The 20,490-nt window shown below is 43.4% G+C and overlaps 1 protein-coding gene across 2 annotated transcripts in view; it reads right to left on the bottom strand.

Moving 5' to 3' along the window:
* Positions 1-15,250, bottom strand: part of NELFCD (negative elongation factor complex member C/D) — a 32,571-nt gene extending 17,321 nt beyond the window's left edge. Inside the window, exons 1-12 of one of the 2 annotated variants that reach the window (XM_029613000.1) lie at positions 15,229-15,250; positions 13,028-13,204; positions 7,324-7,436; positions 7,030-7,139; positions 6,031-6,140; positions 5,801-5,908; positions 5,566-5,718; positions 4,421-4,551; positions 3,553-3,718; positions 3,205-3,339; positions 2,826-2,965; positions 761-875 (exon numbers count right to left, since the gene is read on the bottom strand). In XM_029613000.1, the coding sequence (XP_029468860.1) occupies positions 761-875; positions 2,826-2,965; positions 3,205-3,339; positions 3,553-3,718; positions 4,421-4,551; positions 5,566-5,718; positions 5,801-5,908; positions 6,031-6,140; positions 7,030-7,139; positions 7,324-7,436; positions 13,028-13,084 (1,338 nt within the window). In that variant the 5' untranslated portion in view covers positions 13,085-13,204; positions 15,229-15,250. Of the gene's footprint in view, positions 1-760; positions 876-2,825; positions 2,966-3,204; positions 3,340-3,552; positions 3,719-4,420; positions 4,552-5,565; positions 5,719-5,800; positions 5,909-6,030; positions 6,141-7,029; positions 7,140-7,323; positions 7,437-12,881; positions 13,006-13,027; positions 13,205-15,228 lie in introns of those variants that run through there. The other variant, XM_029613001.1, reaches the window with a different exon arrangement.
* Between the last annotated feature and the right edge of the window lie 5,240 nt (positions 15,251-20,490).

The following is a 20,490-nucleotide window of genomic DNA, read 5'->3' on the forward strand; positions in this document are numbered from 1 at the left end:
TGCTAGCTCATTGAGTTAGCAAGGATTGGATACGCCTCCGGTCTAAGCTACTCTGCCGCTTCCGTGCTGCCACTGGAAGCTCTCTCTGCCCTTCGGGGCAATCTCTAACCTGGGTACCCGCTCCTCGGGGACCCTTTGCTTTCTTTCAGGTGCCTTACTGGGATCAGGTACTCGCTCCTCGAGGGCCTGCTCTCCCTGCCTGTTACCATCTACTTCTGCCTAGTGGAATCATCAACCTTACAGCTTCCATCTAGTGAGTAATCTTATTCTCAGTCTCTCTCATCTACAGCTCTGCCTTGCTGGGAACCTATACCTGGAGCTCCCTATACCATCTTGGTGAGACAGGTTCCCCTCTGCCGAGGGTCCCTGGACTGCTACCTCTGGATCAGCTCACTACTGCCCCCTCTGGTGGTACACATCAGCTGTACAATAAAGACAAAAACTGTTTGTGCGTCCTGAGTCTAGCCCAGTACTGTGGCTCCCCACGGGGCTCCTCCCCATGGGCATGGTCATCTCCCACAGTACCCAGGAATCCACTCAAACACCCCGAAACCATAACAGTGTTATTTTGGCTTCCATATCTGGTTACACAGGAGTTTTTATTTCAAAAATGAATACTGAATGACTTCCCTACTGTCAAGGATTTAACCCGGACTGCTGCAGCAGATTTATCTGGGCTGGCTCGAGAGGTGCATTCTGAGAGGACACCTAACATATGCAGTTCACATCCCACAGGCTTTCTGCTGAGCAGCTGAGGTACCTCGTCTAGTAACGCCAGGTGCACGGGCGTGTGATCCGTCTGAAGCTGGAAATAGCGTGGCTCCGATACGGTCCAGTCCACCCACCTGAGCACCCCCATAGCCACCACGGGGAACCTGACAGAAAAAGCACAGCTGCAAATCTGCACCAAACCCAATACAGACGGCTAACAAAAACTAACTCATGGCAGGGCATGGGGTGTAATAACAATATTATTGCCCAAGCAGCTTACAATCTGAACTCTGAGCACAAGGTTAGTGAGTGCTGGAGGCAGGGGAATGGAGCTGGGCTTGTCAAGTTAGCGGCTCTGTGCTCTTCACTAAACAGCCAGAGCTGCCTACCAAAATCCTGTAACTCAAGTGTGAAGAGAAACACAGGAGGTAAAATCGAAATCAAACATTGCCCTGGAGTATTCTACAAGTTGTGCCCTGCAGAACATTTTAAAATATACAACCACAAGCCTGGTTATACCCCTCTCTCATTCACCTTACTGTCATATACTTTGGGGAAAAATAAAATATATCACTTAGAATAAGAGAAGATAAAAGATATAATTTAGGTACAGAGAAGGGTGACCAAAATGATAAGGGGCCTGGAACAGCTCCCCTATGAGGAAAGGAGGATAGGGCTCTTTAGCTTGGAGAACAGAAGGCTGGGGGGGGGGGGGGGGGGTAGGGGTATGAGTGAAGTCTATAAAATCATGAGAGGACTAGAATGAGTTAATATGAATTGATTATTTACTCTTTCAGATAATAGAAGGACTAGGGGGCACTTGCTGAAGTAAATAACTTCAAATTGGAGAAAATTCTTTAACACTCAACACACAATTAAACTCTGGAATTCATCGCCAGAGGATGTGGTTAGTGCAGTTAGTGTAGCTGGGTTTAAAAAAGGTTTGCACAAGTTCCTGGAGAAGTCCATAAATTTCTATTAGTCACTTTGACTTGGGGAATAGCCACTGCTTATTACCAGCATTAGTAGCATGGGATCTATTTAATGTTTGGGATCCTGTACTTGTAGCCTGGATTGGCCACTTTTGGAAACAGGATGCTGGGCTTGTTGGAGCCTCAGTCTGACCCAGTATGGCAACTTCTTATGTTCTTAGAATCCAAACCAAATTCCCTGCTTTGCACATGGAATGCTATTCACAACCCTTTTAGTTCTGCAGCATTAGTCTGCGATTTCAGGTTTGATTTTAGGATCTCTCGCACTACCCCTAGCCGCTGAACTATGGGTAAGGCATTCCCCGATTCCTGCTGGAGGACTCTGACTTTGCTGAATACAAAATGTAAATCTGGTCTTAATGCTTTTTATATGAGCACAGAAAATGTGATAAATTTTAAAAAAATTACTTCTCACAAGAGACAATTATGAAGGCCGTGTTTTTGTTTAGAGAAGTTTCTACACAAAGTGTTTTCTCTGGATGGCCTGCAGCTGGTTGATTTTAGCAATTCTTATTCCAATAGTTAACTGGATCAGACCGCACATCTATGTAACCAAGCATCCCGACTCCAAATGTGGCAAGCAGCAAGGACTTAGAGGAAGTGTACAAAAAATGAGGCGCGCAGAGGGTGGTCCATGCCGTCACACCTTGTTCAGCTGGGGTAGGAATCCGGCAGGGCCGTATACAGCGCGCTCACCTGATGCGCTGATACAGCGCGCTCACCTGATGCGCTGATACAGCGCGCTCACCTGATGCGCTGATACAGCGCGCTCACCTGATGCGCTGATACAGCGCGCTCACCTGATGCGCTGATACAGCGCGCTCACCTGATGCGCTGATACAGCGCGCTACAGCGCGCTCACCTGATGCGCTGATACAGCGAGCTCACCTGATGCGCTGATACAGCGCGCTCACCTGATGCGTTGATACAGCGCGCTCACCTGATGCGTTGATACAGCGAGCTCACCTGATGCGCTGATACAGCGAGCTCACCTGATGCGCTGATACAGCGAGCTCACCTGATGCGCTGATACAGCGCGCTCACCTGATGCGCTGATACAGCGAGCTCACCTGATGCGCTGATACAGCGCGCTCACCTGATGCACTGATACAGCGAGCTCACCTGATGCACTGATACAGCGTGCTCAGCTCGGCCACCAGCTCTGAAGCTCCTTTGTTCTCATTGCAGCACAAGCTGTGAACGGTTTCCACTGCTTTGGAGGTTGACTTCAGCTCATCTTTATTGATGTTCATTCTTTTGTTCTTGAAATAAGAGGCAAATGTCATTGTTAAATGAAAATTGGGGACAAGACCAGGAATGGGGCCCCAGCCAGAAACCCTGGATTGCTTTATGGAAGATAATGACTGCATGGAACTGAGCAGGCGTCAATTAACTACCGACGCTAAGTTCAGATCTGCTCCGTTTACATTAGCTTGATCCGTGCAGACCTCTTCACGGCTCTCAGTACGACACCCCGCTGGACACACCTTAGTTAGCTTACCTTCTTCCAGGTCTCCACCACGCTGGCTGCATAGGCTAAAATGTGGATGTACTTGTGTTTATGGTCCTGGTTGATTTTAGCTCCAGGTTTGAATAAGGAGTGCATAAACAGATCCAGGAAAGCTGGCACTCGAATCTGTTCCGAAAACAATATCAGTCACCACCATGCCCCACACAGGCTTGCACAGTACAACACTTAACAGAAAAGCACAGAATACAGGTTAGAATGATTGAAAGGATCTGAGGAGCTACCAGTCTCACACAGATTAGATTCTTCTCTTATGGATTAAAGGAAATGAGTTTAAGGTTACTGAGCTGCACATAGTAAGGAAGTGACTAATCCACTGACCAGTTCCACCGGGGGCGGGTCCATGCTCGTAAACATTTTGAACAAGACAGTGATGTCTGCTGGATTCAGTGCTCCTTTTGACAGCATGGCACCGAGTGCTTGGCATGCACGAGGGTATGAGGCTGCAGTGCCCAGTGCCAGTGTGATCTGACTGGCATCATGACCCCTACGAAAGGAAAAAGTAGAACACTGTCACCTTGTTAAAACAGATTTCAGTCTCTGCTCCCAGCCCATGCTTTGCCTTCCTTCACCCCTCCTCCTGCAGGGCTAGAGCTACCCCAGCACCCCAGGGAGAGAGAAGGGGATGAGCTGCAGAAAGCAGTTGCTGCACCCAGCTCCCATCCACTTTACACTTTGGACAAAAAACAACTCTTGCTCTGAAATAATTGCGCTTTAATAAAGCACAAGACAGAATTATCCAGAGAAAAAGCAGCTCACGAACAAGGAGTCATGATGCAACGTTGAAAGTGGACAAGCTCCAAAGGCCAGCAGATGCCTGTAAGCTGGCGGAAGAGGTGGCAGGAACCAAACCAGAGACAGAATTTAAGCACGCGTGGGGGCAGATACAGAGGGACAAGGTAGGAAGGGGACTGGAGACTGCGTAGGGTTTGCAGTGACAAACTGGAGAGACCTTACATGGCAGTGGTGCTGGCCTTACCGAACATGAATGTTCTAGGATCATTTGCTTCTGAGGTTATCTGGCATAAACTGAATCTCTCCAATGTCATTCACAAACATGTTCTTTCCAAAATATGTTCTTGTCCCTCCTGATTTAAGATTGCTCAGTTGCTACAATGTATATACTACACTTTTCATGGGCTGCAGTCTGCGCACTGGGGGTTTGGGTTATAATAAGATCCATTCTTACTTCTCATGGGCAAATCTCTGCACCTCCTGAGCAATTCTGCGTACTGCAGATCCACCCTGTTCCTCCTGGGCTAGTATGGACATTATAGCCTGGGCAAAGAGGTAGGTGTGCTCCCCATGGCACACCATTTTCTATGGACATGCAGAGAGAGACAGCGTTAGACCTCTTGGATAAAAGCTGAAGCTCCTCAAATAATATTAATAAAACAGCAGGCAAGAAAATGCTAGAAATTCCTAAATCATTCATTTCTGGTTTGGGTGGAAAAACAGCAAAACTGCAACTGTAGGAGATTCTATAATGCATTGACTGGCATTTACGTTCTTTCGATTTAATCCCCTGCTTCTTTTCTATGCTCCAAGTTGTATTACTCCCTTGTTTTATTGTAACTGCATACCTTAGCCTTCTCTTGTTTAATGTTTTATTATTATTACTATTATTATTATTATTAAGATAAATATTAGTTTTTACCTTGTTTGTTACCTATCCACTTGTTAATTGTAAACCGACATGATGCGATATCTATTGTGAATGCCGGTATAGAAAAACTTAAAATAAATAAATAAATAAGTGATGGGAACACCCTGAATATGAGAGGCACAAGTGAAACAAAGTGAAAACGAAATCCTTCCGCGCAGCAAGAAACTTTAAATCAGGCAAATACTAAGATCTGTCCATAAACTCCTGCCCCATTAAGAAGCTTGGTGCATGTTATAAACACACAGCCACATCCGTAGTAAATGCAGCGGCAGATGATGTTAGTGCCTAAGATCCATGAGTGCTTCTAAAGGCGAGAGGGGAGAATATTATCATCATCATCTTCTACCTACGCTCAGGTAATCTGAGGCTAGGAAATCAAATGCTAAGGTTCAAACACTCTGATTCCCTCAATAAAGCTTTGGCCAGATTAGTGCCTAATTATCCTATTTCCTTCATCTACATTTCCCACTAACGTAAAGGACATTTTGTATTTTCTGTATAGCATCATTCAGTCCTAGTCCCTTCAGTATGGTAAGTCCCTTGGTAGGGGAGATCCAGGCTTAATGATCCCTGGCAGGATCTCTCTCACTTGCGCTATCAGGTCATGAAAACAAACCTCCATAAAGCCAAAATTAAAAAAAAAAACCCCAACACACAAAAACACATACTGCAAACTCAGGAAGATTCTTCTCCAGATTCTCCTCTCCTCCATCTAAAATTGTAGCCAGCGAGGTGCGCAGGACCCTGGAGAACACTTCCAGCTGCTGGCAGGCTGTGGACACGCTGGTGATTTCTCCCTGATACCCAGCATCTGAGATCAGCTGCAGCAGAAACAGAAACTGTGAGGGCAGATGCCAGCACTCATATGGACGTGCTACTGGTTAATGACTATGTGTACATTACTTTGACAGTAAAGTTTAGCATCAGGCAGTCAGGGTGCGCTTCAGCGAGTTTGTAAAAGAGATCTCTCCACGTGGTGTGTGCAATCATCTGTTCAAGCCAAGCTGGAGTCTGCCAAGATCAAGGACAGGACAAAAGAAAGATCTACTTGTAAGCTTAACCGATGTTCTCTCTAGACTACACTGACGTAAGTAAAGGTGGGACACCGCCCTTAACTTCCTTCTCAGCATTACCTCTCCTTCCTCTGTAAAAATTGAATCAGCCTTCCGGGGATCGAAGTGTTTGATCAATAAACTCTTCAGGTGGTTTTCTACAGTTTCCTGGACCTGCACGGGTTCCACACCTGAAAGAAAGCAGAGTTTGCAGGTGGAAAGTGAGGAAGTTTGGCTGAAGTACAGCAAAAAAAAAAAAAAAAAGAGAGACATTGTATGGATCCAGCCCAGTGGGACCACTGTGCCCTCCTATTCTGGAGACTCGAATTGGATTCCCAAGCTCAGTTTGGGCTCATTAGACTGGACAGGACTGGGGTTTCTGCGGAGGCCTTTACAGCTCAAAGGTGGGAAAAAGAAATGGATAACAAAGACTTTATTTTAGACAACTTAATTTCTGTCTATTTCTGGATTACGATAACTTTTTTATATTAACTGGAAGGCATCATTGAGCCCAATGCATGATTTACGCATACAAGCTCCACGTACAGGAGCCCTGCATCACAGCCCCATAACTTTACTCCAGCTCTGATCAAGAGTTACATTTTCTGCATTAGGAAACCATACGTTAGGCGCCTGCACCTCTCTGCCTTAACAGGGGATTTAAAAAGAGGAGGAGCTCAGTGTTAAACAGGTTTGTGCACACAAAACCCCCTGCTGCACTGAGAGTCAAGTCTGCACACCCAACCTTGCAGATAAAACTGCCCAGCACATCTTATTATATCAGGGTCATTGTTAATGGCACATCTGATCAGCATCTAACCTATGCACAGTGAGTGCTGAACAAAACACACCTTTCAATAGTGGAAGAAAAGCTTTTCAACAATACATTTTACTGCACAAGAATCACCAAAGTGCAGTTTAAACCGGAATTCTGATGATTAAAGATTTATGAGAGAGAGAGAAATCATTTATTACACGTTGGGCACTCTTGTATCTCTCTGACTAGGCCTCTTTCATAGCCTGGGAATAGACTTTGAAAGCAGACAGGAGACCCCATTTTAGATGGAGAGATCAGCACACCTGACTGAATGAGCCACTCTGCCAGCAGGTTCACCGTCTGTGCCACCGCAGTGTAATTCTCGGATAAGAGCTGGATCACATTCTCGGGAGAGCCTCCTGCCTGGAAGTATCTGTACAAAGCACAAAACAGTCATAGCTTGACCAGTAAGGAAGGAGTAAAATTATTCTGCAAGGTCATAGGAACGGCACAGGGCTTTATGCAAAATCCACAGTAGTCCGGTAAGCTTCGTATGCCTTTCTCCCTCCATCCCCAAAAACCCAAGGAGTGGTTACAACCATCTCTTTCCCACTCACCTTTTCAGTGTGTTAAATATTGCAGGTTCCATGATGTAATCTCGACTGGAGAATTTAAGCAAGCATTCCTGCTGGACACCAGAATCATCTTCACCGTCCCCATAGCCCTCATCCTGTTGTTAACAAACTCAAGCTCAGTGACAGAATTGCCCTCTTAAAATTCTTTGATAGTTACAATACAAAGATGTTTGTACATTACACTCACTGTAAAGAGTATTCATGGTTCCCTGAGCCTTTGGCACCGAGTCAATTCTCTTTCCTTAAAACTCTAGCTGCACAAGCTCTTCTGAAAAGCCCTATATTTATATAACTCTACCTTACAAACGCCACAGGGAAGCTCTCATTGGCAAAATGCAAATATCAGAATTAACCAGCAGCTGGGTCTAGTAGGCTGCAAGCACTGTAACAGCTGGAAGTCTTAGCATTCATGCATCAGGGTCTGTCTGACAGGATGCATGTTCCTTGTACTGACTGCAGAAAAAAGTGAATGTCCTCAAGTGACCCAGTCAAAGCCCAGATTTGAATCCATCGAAAACCAGTGCAAGACTTTAAGACTGAAAGAGCTTGAGCTCTTCTGCCAAGAAGGGGCAAAAACTGCACCTCCCTCCTGTGCCAGGTTGCTAGAAACTTACCTTAAACGACTCAGGGCTGTAATTGCTACAAAAGAGGCTTCCACCAACTATTGAATCAGGGGGTGTGAAGACTTTTTGTTTTTTTCCTACTTAATTACTTTTGGAATGTTTCTATAATTGTGCTTTCATAATGAAAGTGTAGAGCATGCTCTGTAAATTAGTGAAACAAATTCCTACTTCAGTGCATTTTGATTTGTATTTTTTAAACAATAGAATGTGAAAAATGTACAAGGGTCGAAAAACTTTTTGCAAGGCACAGGAGGTGAGCTAAACAGTGGCTCTTGCATGTTCGTTTACCCAAGGGGCTGGAGAAACTGTCCTGGATAAGGAAAGAGCTCTTACAGGCAGTCACACTCTATGGCTGGCAGCTGGGGTACATCTTAAGCAGTGTGCACAGGCCAACTGATCTTTTTCTGCTGCCATCCTACTATCTACTGTTTATTTAAAAAAATGCGAATGCCGCATCATTCAATGACCTGAGTGGCTTCTAATTACACATTCACAACTATGTTACTATATTAAGGAACGCATTGACAGTAAACTTGAGACTGCCACTGTACCCCAGCCTGAGGAAGTTCAGTCCCATCCTGTCATTTCCCCCTGTAAGATCTGCCTCTTAATTAACCCCAAAATTGACCATATCACACTTCCTAACAGCAGCCACAGGTAAGGGCTGCTGTTAGGAACCCTCTGGAACCCCAGAGGTAACCAGAGGTGCAGCAATAATATTAGCAGGGCTCTTTGCTGGGAAGGATGGGAGACACACAGGGGATGGCAGCAACAGATTTAGTGATGAAATAATGATAATGGACTTTCTTGTATGTGAAGGGTGAAAGCTGGAACTATGAAGGTAACTGCATCTGTCAGCTGGTTTCCTGAATACAGATGTTTGTAGATAGCCACTGGCAGAAACTGTGGTATCCAAAAAGGTAACTCTTTCTATACTGTAGTCCATTTTGAATCTGATTGAAGGATGGAATGAATTATCATTATACATAGCCAAGTCGCTCTGAATCAAAAGGCAGAGATGAACACCTCAAACTCCTGACTGAATCCTTCAAACATAAGGACAACCACTCCAAAATATTCTCCAAGAAGCCTGCTTGCTCATTTAAAATACTCAGGACAAATGAACTGCAATACAAAGAAAATGAAAGAGCATGTACTGTAATTACATACATCCCAGAGTTGTATAAAAACCCTATAGCCATTACTTCTATAGGATGAAACACAAAGAAATACCGGCCTTCAAGCAGCCACCTAATCTGAAGCAAAAATGAGTAAAAACCAAACCTCTAACAGAAACTCAGAAAGAAGAAAATGGTACATATACCCTGCAGTGTACTAAAACTACGCCAAGGCCTATCACAGGACCCCAGGGGAAAACCATTCAGCATAAGGGGATCCTCCGGATACTTCTCCTCCAAGGTGGTGCATATCATTCAATGCAGAAAAATGTGAAAAAGCACGCTACATTGGCAGGATAGGCCAAACGCTAAAGGCAAGATTCAATTCACACTGACACAAGGTCAAAGCCACAGGGAAGACCAGGCCACCGCATTAATGACCTCATAATCAGAAAAATCCAATGAAAATGTAAAACAATCCAGGAAGGCAAGACGTTTGTAGTCAACATGATCAGACACTTTGGAACCGACAAAAAGATTCACAGAAATAAAGATTAACAAATAAAAGTATAATAAATAAATATAGGATCTAGGCTTTAAATAAAATATGCGGGTACATCAGAGAACCCTAAAATAGGGAAAGTAACATCACTAACGTTTTAGTGGTTCTCAACCCTGTCCTGGGGACTCCCCCAGCCAGTCGGGTTTTCAGGATATCCACAATGAATATGCATGAGAGAACATTTGCATGCACTGCCTCCATAACATGCAAATTTTCTCTCATGCATATACATTGTGGATATCCTGAAAACCCGACTGGCTGGGGGGGTCCCCAGGACAGGGTTGAGAACCATCCTTTCTTGTGGACTGCGATTCAGCTGTATCCCCTTTTTAATGAAGGCATCTTCCATGTGACTCATTTGCAGTTCAAAGTCTCTTTCTTGAAGTCCAGCTCTAATGCAAGTGTGTCATCGTTTCATTACAAGCATTTTGTATATATTTTGACAATGTTTTAGGTCGATATCTATATTTATTTCTTTATGCTTTTTATATACCGTTACTCCAACAGAAGATCACAACGGTTCACATAAATTCTATGCGATTACATTGTATAATATTGTATTCACAGGATCTTATTTAAAGTAATTTTATCTATTTTAATACTAGTGAAAAATCAAAACATTCAAAGTTAACAATCTAATATTGATATTTACTGTTTCAGTTTTGAATAGATTTTAGTCAAATTATTTGCTGTGCTGAGAAGTAATATTTCTGGAAAAATAATGTTCATTAAGTGGCTTGTCTGATATTTTTTTACATTAGTTCGTAGGCTTTTCTGAAGAGCCAGGGCTTCAAGTTCTTGTTTGAATTTCTTTTTTCCCCGTTAACAGTCTTATTGATTCGGGTAGATCGTTCCATAGTTTGGGTCCAGTTATTGTGAACATTTGTTCTCTTATTTGGGTTAGATGAGTGTTCATATTTGAAGGAACTATAAGAAGATTGTTGTTTCGAGATCTGAGATCTCTTTGCGGGCTGTAGCTTTTTACTGTTATTCCTGGAGATGGATCATAGTTGTTTACAATATTAAAGATGAGGGATAATACTTTGTAATGGATTTTGAACTTTTTTGGAAGCCAGTGAAGGTTGATTAGAGAAGGGATAATATGATCAAATTTTCTAGCTCCTATAAGGAGTCTTGCTGAGACATTTTGGAGAATTTGTAGTGGTTTAATTGTGCTTGCGGGAAGGCCCAACAGAAGTGAGTTGCAATAGTCCAGGTTCAAAAATATTAATGTTTGTAGGACTGTGCAAAAATCTTGGAAGGTAAGTAAAGGTTTTAGATGGTGTAAGATTCTGAGTTTGGAATACCCAGATTTCATTATTTTGCTTATATGTTTTTTCTTGTTGATGTTTTCATCAATCTGTATTCCAAGGTCACAGACTTCATCTGAGGGTGTAATGTTGACTATTCTAAGGTTGAGGGCGAGTTGTTTGAGATTTTTGTTGTCTCTTCTTGGTTAAGTGTAAGTTTTAGAAGAGAAAGTTCTTGTTGGATTGATCAATTAGTTCATTGTTAACTGTTCTAAGTTACACTGTAAAAATAAGCAGCCCATGTCTTATTTACTGTTCAGTTTTATGTGAACCGATGTGATATCTCGATCGAATGTAGGTATACAAAAACAAATAAATAAATAAAAATAAATAAATCTCATGTATGTTGTTAAGGTTGCTGTAGTTCTTTCAAAGGTTTTATCAAATGGAATGGAAAATTTAATATTATCGGCATATATGACAAATTTCATGTTCAGATTTTCTAAGAGAGTGCATATTGGTAGGAGGTAGATGTAGGGTTGCCAAGAATGCTGAGCCTTGTGGAACTCCTGTGTCTATTGTAAATATGTATGATAATTGGTTGTTTAATTTTACTTAAAAAATTCTATTCTTAAGGAAGGAGGAAAACCATTTGTGAACTTTTCCGTCAATTCCAATTCTTTTTTAGTTGTTGGCAGAGTAGATGATGGTCCACAGTGTCAAATGCTGCTTTTAAGTCTAGTAGAACCAGTAAATATGATTCATTATGATCAAATCCTTTTAGTATGTTGTTTGTTAGGGATATGAGTAGAGTTTCAGTTGAACGTTTTTTTCTAAAACCAAATTGATCTGGGAATAAAATATTCCCAGGTGATTTTCTAATTGAGATAAAACTGCTTTTTTTAATGCTTTTCAGTTGAAAGTTAAGTTTGAGATTGGTCTATAGTTGTCCCAGTCATCTAATTTTCCAGTGTTATTTTTCAAAGTTGGTTTCACAAAAGCTTGTTTTGCTATCTTGGGGACTATTCCTTGTGATAGAGAATGGCTTATTATTGCTGTGATTACGGTGTTTACTTTTTTAAGGGTTATAAATGCATAACACTACAGCGAGTTTAGAAGTGGTGTGAGTGAGGAATGAATGACTAAAGCAACTGAAAAATATGTGTGCATTTGTGGGCCAGTTTTTATTTTTTGAATATTTTTAATATTCTTTGCCATTGTGTAATAAAGCTTGCAATGAGGCTTGCTGGGCAGACTGGATGGGCCGATTGGTCTTCTTCTGCCGTCATTTCTATGTTTCTATGTAACATTCAGCATCTTTCTAATCATTTAAGACATTAGTGGTGTTACCTACCCTATTTTAGGGTGGTTCTCTGATGGATATATATGTGTGTATATATATATATATATATATATATACACACACACACACATACACACACCTTTTTATTGGATAATTTAATACATTTCTCGACCAGCTTTCACAAAGAAAAGGTATCACCTTATATATATTTTTTGTTAGCCTTTATTGCTGAATGCTTTCACCCTTCCCCCTCATTACTGGAATGCCTTTTAAGATTCACTTATGGAAGCCACACTACTTTATATTTCCTGGTAATGCCACCTTGCGCTCACTTGAATTCTTACCTCAAAAAGCTAGTCAAGAATTGTATTAAATTAGTCCAATAAAATGGTATCAACATGTACACATTGTTTGGTTTTTGTTTGTTAACTTTTAGTGCATTCCAGCGGACTAGCACGGTAGCCACTTCATGCAATAATAATAAAATAAGGAATGCTTAATCTGTGATTTTGAATGTTGTGTGTTGAACTGTTTCTTTAGTAATCTATGTTTTATTGTACACCGCTTAGTTCAACTTTCGGTTTATAAAATGTTTATGCCAGTTGGGCGCCCTCACAACCGCCAAGCGAGCCAGTTAGAAGCGGGAGACTACAGGCCGGGCCCGGCTTTGTTGCATTCTGGTACCTGCGCCACCGGGGTTCAGACGGCAGCTGCAGGACTACAAATCCCACGATGCACGGTCCTGCAAACCGCCACTGCCGCCTCCTCCCTCACACAGGAGCGCCCAAACCCGGGACGCTCGGAGGCTCTGGGACCACCTCGTCACTCACCCCGACCCGCTCCTCCCAGTCCGCGGCCACCGCAGCGCCCAGGAACTCGTCGTCCATCGGGAGAGTAGGAAGTCGCCGTCACCTTCATCCGGCCCTCGCAAATTGCGTCAGACGCAGTCCGGCGCCTGCAGAGTGCGTCACACGCAGCCCAGAGCCTCGCCGTTGAAGCAGCGCCCTCTGCTGGCCCGGAGGGAGCAATGAGAGGAAATCGGACAGTGGGAGGAGAGCCAGGGTCGGCAGTGGACCAATCAGCTGCAAAGCACTGACGGTGTCACAAAAGCACTTTGCGAGCGCTGTTTAACGCCGCCCTAGGGCTGAAATTGGCTTCTTATGGCTCAATAGAATCAAAACGATCGGGCAGGATGACTCTTACACGTGTATAGCTGGCACAGCAATTGTGAATCCTTTTCTAAAGTCCCTGTTACTAGTATCCTATAAATCAGGGGTAGCGAACACCGGTCCGCGAGGGGAGGAAAACAGGAAGAATGCTGAAGTCATCGTGGAGGGGGAGGAAAGGGGGGGGGGGGAGAGTGGAGAAAGAGAGGAAGATTAGAGGTGAGGGGGACAGAATTATTTCTTCTCATCCCACTTCCCCTCCGTCTCCACTAATCACTGGCAAGAGCAGGGTGCCCACAACTCAAACGTTCTCACGTCTCACCATTTCTTAATCCACATAAGTGACAGTCCTTGTTCCATGGCGTTTATAATCTAAGCAAGACCAATAGCCTAAGAGTAGCCAAGGGTATCACTCACTGATGCTATATAAACAATGTCTTGTGAGGGCAGTCTTGTAGATTTATAGCACAGGTGGCAAACTCCAGTCCGCGAGGGCCACAAACGGGCCAGGTTTTCAGGATATCCCCAATGAACATGTCTTGTAGATTTATAGCACATGTGGCAAACTCCAGTCCTCAAGGGCCACACACAGGGCATGTTTTCAAGATATCCACAATGACTATCTCATGCATATTCATATACATGACTGCCCTCACAAAGCTTCCTTTACATAGCATCAGTGAGTGATACCCTTGGCTACTCTTAGGCTATTGGTCTTGCTTAGATTGTAAACACCATGGAACAAGGACTTTCACTTATGTGGATTACGAAATGGTGAGACGTGAGAACGTTTGAGTTGTGGGCACCCTGCTCTTCCCCGCGATTAGTGGAGACGGGGTTGAGGGGAGAGGAAGTGGGATGAGAAGAAATAATTCTGTCCCCCTCACCTCTAATCTTCCTCTCTTTCTCCACTCCCACCACTTTCCTCCCCCTCCAGGATGACTTCAGCATTCTTCCTGCTTCTTTCCCCTATCTGTCCCTGACTTGTACACCTTTGCTTCCAGCTGAGGCCCAAGTTCTGGACACACAGCTGAAGACCTGGGAACTTTGCAGTTGTCACTTTAAGATTGGTGTTAGGTAGCAGGAGTGGGAAATAACATGTATCAATCTTCTTTCTCTCTCCCTTTCCTCCTCTTCCTCCACCAGGGAGAACCCCAGCCTTCTTTCCCTTCCTGACCCCAGCACACTTTTGCACCCACCCCACTATAAGTCACAGTTCCATGACTTGTGCACCCCCACGCTACACCCATCTGAGGCCCAAGTCCTGAAATCCCAACTACAGACTGAGCTGCGGCTGCTACCTGTGGGTACTCCACTCTCACCCCTCTCTTCCTGCTCCCTGCAGGCTTCCTGAGGAAGGGAAAGGGGCTGAAACAGTTGATAGATCAGGAACTTTCTAGAATTTCCATGGAGACCCAGTAATTAATGCAAATTCCTGGTGGCTCTGGGTGAAATCCAGACTTCCTAGGTGTGAATTAACAGTAGTAGCATGTAGGCAGCCACCAGTTGATGATGTAAAACAAGTGGCTCATACAGCAGAATAGCCATACATAGACACTTGCCTACATTGCCTCACTTACAGTTTCTTTTCAGTTCATCACATAAGAACGTAAAGTTTGCCATACTGGGTCAGAGCAGGGGTCCATCAAGCCCAGCGTCCTGTCTCCACCAGTGGCCAATCCAAGTCGCAAGTACCCAAACATTTTAACTCACACTTTAACTATACTCTGAAACAGGGGAGGTTGCTGTTTTTCATCACCCTTTTTTGTGGCAGGCATTTTGGTTGCTGCTACAACTAAAATTGCCCCAGTCCGTCTCTAATGCTGACAGAATTTGGACTCACACAAACCATTTCCAGCACCTACCTTTGGCTGCTGTTTGATTGATGAATCCAAGGCTATTTCCTAAAGGCAGGCTGAGAAGAGTCATTGAGTTGGGCTTTTAGAATTCTCTCTTCGGTTGATTCATACCTATTAATTATTTATTTAAAATATTTATAATGCAAAGTTCTAGGCGGTTTATGATAAAAACATCCATAGTTACAATAAAACACAAAATACAGTGCCGAGCCTGCTAGAATTGTTACATTTATCAAAAACCAAAACCGTCACCACCAGGCACAGATATAAGTGCTGCGCTTTATTTATTTTAAAGTTCTTGCTAAGCGCATTTTCCAGTTTGCAATTGAAAACTGTCCGGGGTGGTGTACAGATAAAACCCGCACAGTTTAAAGTAGAGAAAATAGGTTTTCGTTTTTAGATATTTATTAAACAAATAAAACGAGCTGAAGAATTACAGTGTACAAAAAGGGCTCCCCATTCATCATCTTTCATGCCCTTTATAGTCACTTTGAGGTTGATATATTACAGATGTTACATACGTAGAATAAAAATAGTCCTCTCATTGCTCTCTGCCTCATCCTTGGGTTCTCCAGCAGCACCTCCCTCCCTCCGCTCTTTGAAGGAATATGGAAGTGAATGAAAGGATGAGGCTTGCCCAGCTTCCCACCACTTGCAAGCAAAAAAGTGTGCCATTTGTCAAGGATATAGTTCTATTTCTTTGTTATAAGTGCTAAAACCATTTTCTCCTAGGTAAACTGAGCAATAACTTTCCAAAGCACACCCCGGAGAAGGGCTGAATGCTTGGTTCTACGGCCCCTTCATCAACACCACAACCATCTGCCCAGTCCAATCCATCAGCAGCCACTTGTTTTTAAGAGACTTTTTTTTTATTTCGACTAACAAGAACAGTCTAAATAACTTATGTTGTTTTAAACCAACACTCAGAATTATTTCAGCAAAACTAAGCCACCCTTTTGTACACAAGAGGCTCTGTCAAACTGCTTTCAGCACATGGTGGGGTTCCAGGACTCCTGCCCCTAAGCTCAGAGGCAGTTTGAATAGGAACCATGAAAATCTGGTTATCAACGGGTCTTTTTTTTTTTTTTTTTAAATGGAGCTTTGATTTTAAATGATTTTCACTAGGTGATTCAGGTCTAGTGTCATCCCACCCCTCTAAGCTCATAGAATGCATCCAGTATGCTGGGCATGGGACTTATATAAGTTTATAAATGAATTGTACAACATTTCCTGTTCTACAGTTCTTACAGGTTATCAAAGCCTGACCATAGTCCAGATCCCCAGATTTCTCTACACATACATGTCACAAAGTTCTGAAGTAAGCAGTGAAAACCTTTGCATAATGGTAAACTCGTTAAAATAATCTGATGAGAATTTTCCCTATCATTTCTGAGAACATACATTGATCCTGATGTGGTTGTTTTTTGTTTGGTGGAATTGATAACTAAAGGAGGGTTATTTACCCTTTCATATAAAACTAAAACAAGGGGACGCTTCGTGAAACTGACACCCAGCAGATGTAAAACAGATCATGGAAAGTAGTTTTTCACTCTGCGCACGATCAAGCTGTGGGATCTGTTGCCAGAGGACGTGGTCGAGGCGACGAGCACAGCGGGGTTTAAAAGAGGTTTGGACAAGTTCCTGGAGGAAAAGTCCAGAACACATTCTTAGCCAGGCAGACTAAAGGAAGCCACTGCAGTCCCTGGGCATGAGATACAGGAATCAGATCTACTTTGTGGGATTGGTCAGGTACTTGCGAGTTGGACTGCACTGTTGACAACAGGATATTGGGGTTGATGGACATCAATCTGATCCAACAGGGCTTTCCTTGTATTCTTATTTTTTAAGGCTTCCCGTAACGTACAGGATTACTTTTAAAGTACTCTCTCTCATCCATAAATCAATTAACAACCAAGAGATGCAATGGTTTACTGATCAATTTATTTTCCACACATCTACTAGACCAATAAGAAACATCCACCAAGCCAAATTAGCTGTTCATCCTCTCAAACACATAAAACACGTATCCACAAGAGAACGTTCCTTCTCTATAGCGGGTATCAACATGTGGAACAATATGCCTTTGGACTTATGTCTTGAGTCCTGCCACAAAACCTTCAAAAAAAACCTCAAAACATGGTTGTTTGAACAAGCTTTCTATCAATGATTAATAAATATCTTATGAATCAGTCTTCTGTATAATTGCTCAATTACACCATGTTCTTATTGTGTCCTTCTCCTCACAGAACTACTTTGATACCAACTCTGCACTACATACTTTGTTTTCGCCACTAGCCTGTTGCTCTCAGCCCATCACACTTCTACTCATTTTCACCTCCTTCCGTATGCAAACCTGTGGATTCTACTAGATCTAAACGTTAGAATCCGGCCCTTTCATAGGCTTGCGTTGAAAAATTAATTCGGTGATTGGATTTACTGGAGTTATATATTGGCCTCCTGTTTAACTGTTATATGTAAAATTTGTTACTACTATTGTTTTTCTGTAGAACCTGTTATATGTAAAGCCTGTTGCTAAGTTATTGTTCACTGTGAACCGAGGTGATGTAGAACTATACGTACCGCGGTATATAAGAATCTATAAATAAATAAATAAATAAACAAAATCAAGAAATATAAATCAATCTTAATGGTAACACATACTAATAAAAAGAATGCATATTTTAAAACAGGTGATGAATCCATAATTAAAAATTATAAAAACATTTTAAAAATTTCCTAAACACCAATAAAATATTTCAAAACAGCAGCACACATCAAATAACACCCAATAATTAAAACTAAGGAGGAAAAAAAATTCCCCACTCTCCATTCCTGGGAACCTTTGGTTTCCAGTCACCCAGAGATGGTCATGGACTGGGGAGGAGGGAGCAGGACAAACTTTCCTCTCTCTCCCTCCTATGCACACATGCTCCTTTCCCACTGTCCCCTCCACTTACCCTTTCCATCCTTTCATTTCATTCAGGCCTCTCTCACCACAGTCCTCACCCTTTCCCCCATTCATCCCTCCCCTCCATTTTCTCACCTTTCCCTCTTTCACCCCCATCTCCAACGTTCTCTCGCCTTTCCTCCTCCTCCTCACTAGCGGGCTCTAGCTCTTCTTTTGCTGGCAGAACCCAGCCTCCACGCCAGCTTTCCTCTCCGGTGGGGCCTGGCCTCCCCCATCTCAGGAGGGACTGGTGCTCTGTCTTTTGCTGGCAAGGCCCGGGCTTCCCGCCCGTCGCAGCCTTCCCAGGCAGGGCCGGTGTGTGTGGCAGGATTTCCTGCCGCTGAGGGTGGGGGGTGCGATTGCATGGCCGGATAGGACTCTCTTCTTTCCAGCGGTGTGTGGGAACCCTGCCGACGCCTTGCAGTGGGACTTTTGTCTGGCAGGGAAATGAGGCAGTTGCTGCAGGGGTATTTTTGCTGCTCAAGGCAACCACCTTACCCTTCCTCATGATAGAACTGCCCCTGCCCTTAGGGACTGATAAAGTGGGGTATAAATGAAATATAACTTTAAATGCAGTACCCTGTATTACAATTAGAAAAGAGAGGGTGCTTAAAAGCATTACAAAGGCGAAAAGGAGGGTGTAGGGGTGAAACAACTTAACAAGGCTTGGCAAACACTGCCCCAGCGTAAAGATCTGCACCTGATTAAAGGTCACGCAGAGCTGGGCAGGACTCCTAAGCAGTGCTGCGAGCCTCCAAAGGAAAACAGTTCCTCGCCAATAAATTGCAAGGCTGCTTCTGGCATGGTGGGGGTAGGAAAGGAAGTCCTGGGCTTTGTCTGTCCTTAGCTTCCTCGGATGCCTGCAAGGTCAGATCTAGAAAGAGTGTTCTCCAGAAACTGCCCCAGGGACCAGGGACACTGGCACCGTCAGCCCCAGCTTTGCTAAGACTCCACTCTCTCTTGAAATGACTTTTTCTTTCCTGAATGTTTGATGTGAAGCGGCATTTCCAGGGAGCACTTAGGAAGAAGGCTCAGTCAGCAAAAATGACTTCACAGGAAACACAAGAAGCTCGCAGTGTCATCTCAGCTTGTTTTAAATAATTTATTTAAAAATAGTCAGTGAGGCAAATCAGAACAAAACAATTGGCATGGTTTCTCTTTTTCATTCATTCCCTCCTTGAGCCCGATGTCAGAAGGTGAGGGTTAAAAACCTTTTAACGCCCGCTGGCGTACATTAATAGAACATTACGCATTGGAAGCTGCATAAGTGCACAGACTCTCGCTGCACACGTGCACACAAACCCAAGTGAAACTGCTGCACATTTTAATTTAAGGGAAGTATCTCAGGCACATTTATGCTCACAAAAGTCATGTTTTGTGCACATAAAGATTTCAGGTGTAGAAAATATGATTTATGTTTTTTTAATGCAAATACAATATTTATGCAAACAAAAATGCTCTTGCATAGTAACAGAGTATTGGCAGAAAACGACCAAATGGTCCATCCAGTCTACCCAGCAAGCTTCCCTAGGTATCAACTGCCACTCCGTGCAGTTATCCCAAGCTTTATGTTGGTCCATAAAAATTGCACCTAGCAACATTTGTATTGGGTGATGAGCTTTCCTGAAAATTCACAGTGCTACTTGACGTGCTTTGCTTATGGACCTGGCCGTAGAAGCAGTCCTGTGCTTTTTTCCTTGTGTCTGCGTATCAGTATCCCAGAATGTAGAAGTTGGAGCCCTCAATTGTTTTCTGAATCCAATTCCCTTTTTCTCCCCTGCCGTCTAAGCTGGGAGCAATGTTGCAGCTGCATTAAAAGCATCAAGGCTTATTGGTTAAGGGTAGTAATCTCCATAGCTTCTGCTAAGGGTAGTAACTATCACACCAGCCGGTTACCCCCCCTACAAGCTTTCTTCATTCCCATCCTCTAGCCTTTAGGGATGCTCAGTGTTTATCCTATGCCCCTTTGAATTCTCTGTTTTCATCTTCACTCTTCCGGAAGGGCATTCCAGGCATCCACCACCCTCTCTGTGAAGAAATATTTCCTGATGTTGGTTCTGAGTCATCTCCCCTGGAGTTTCATTTCATGACCCCTAGTTCTATTATTTTATTTCCAACAGAAAAGGTTCCAGAGTTCGTGCCTCATTAAAGCCTTTCAGGTATCTGAAGGTCTGTATCCTATCTCCCCTGCACCTCCTCTCTTCCAGGCTGTACACATTCATATCCTTCAGTCTCTCCTCATATGTCTTCCGATACAGACCTCACACCTTTTTGGTTGCCTTTCTCTGGCCCGCCTCCATTTTGTCTCTATATCTTTTTGA

This window comes from Rhinatrema bivittatum, chromosome 8 (genome assembly GCF_901001135.1).
Source record: "Rhinatrema bivittatum chromosome 8, aRhiBiv1.1, whole genome shotgun sequence".
Taxonomy (NCBI): domain Eukaryota; kingdom Metazoa; phylum Chordata; class Amphibia; order Gymnophiona; family Rhinatrematidae; genus Rhinatrema; species Rhinatrema bivittatum.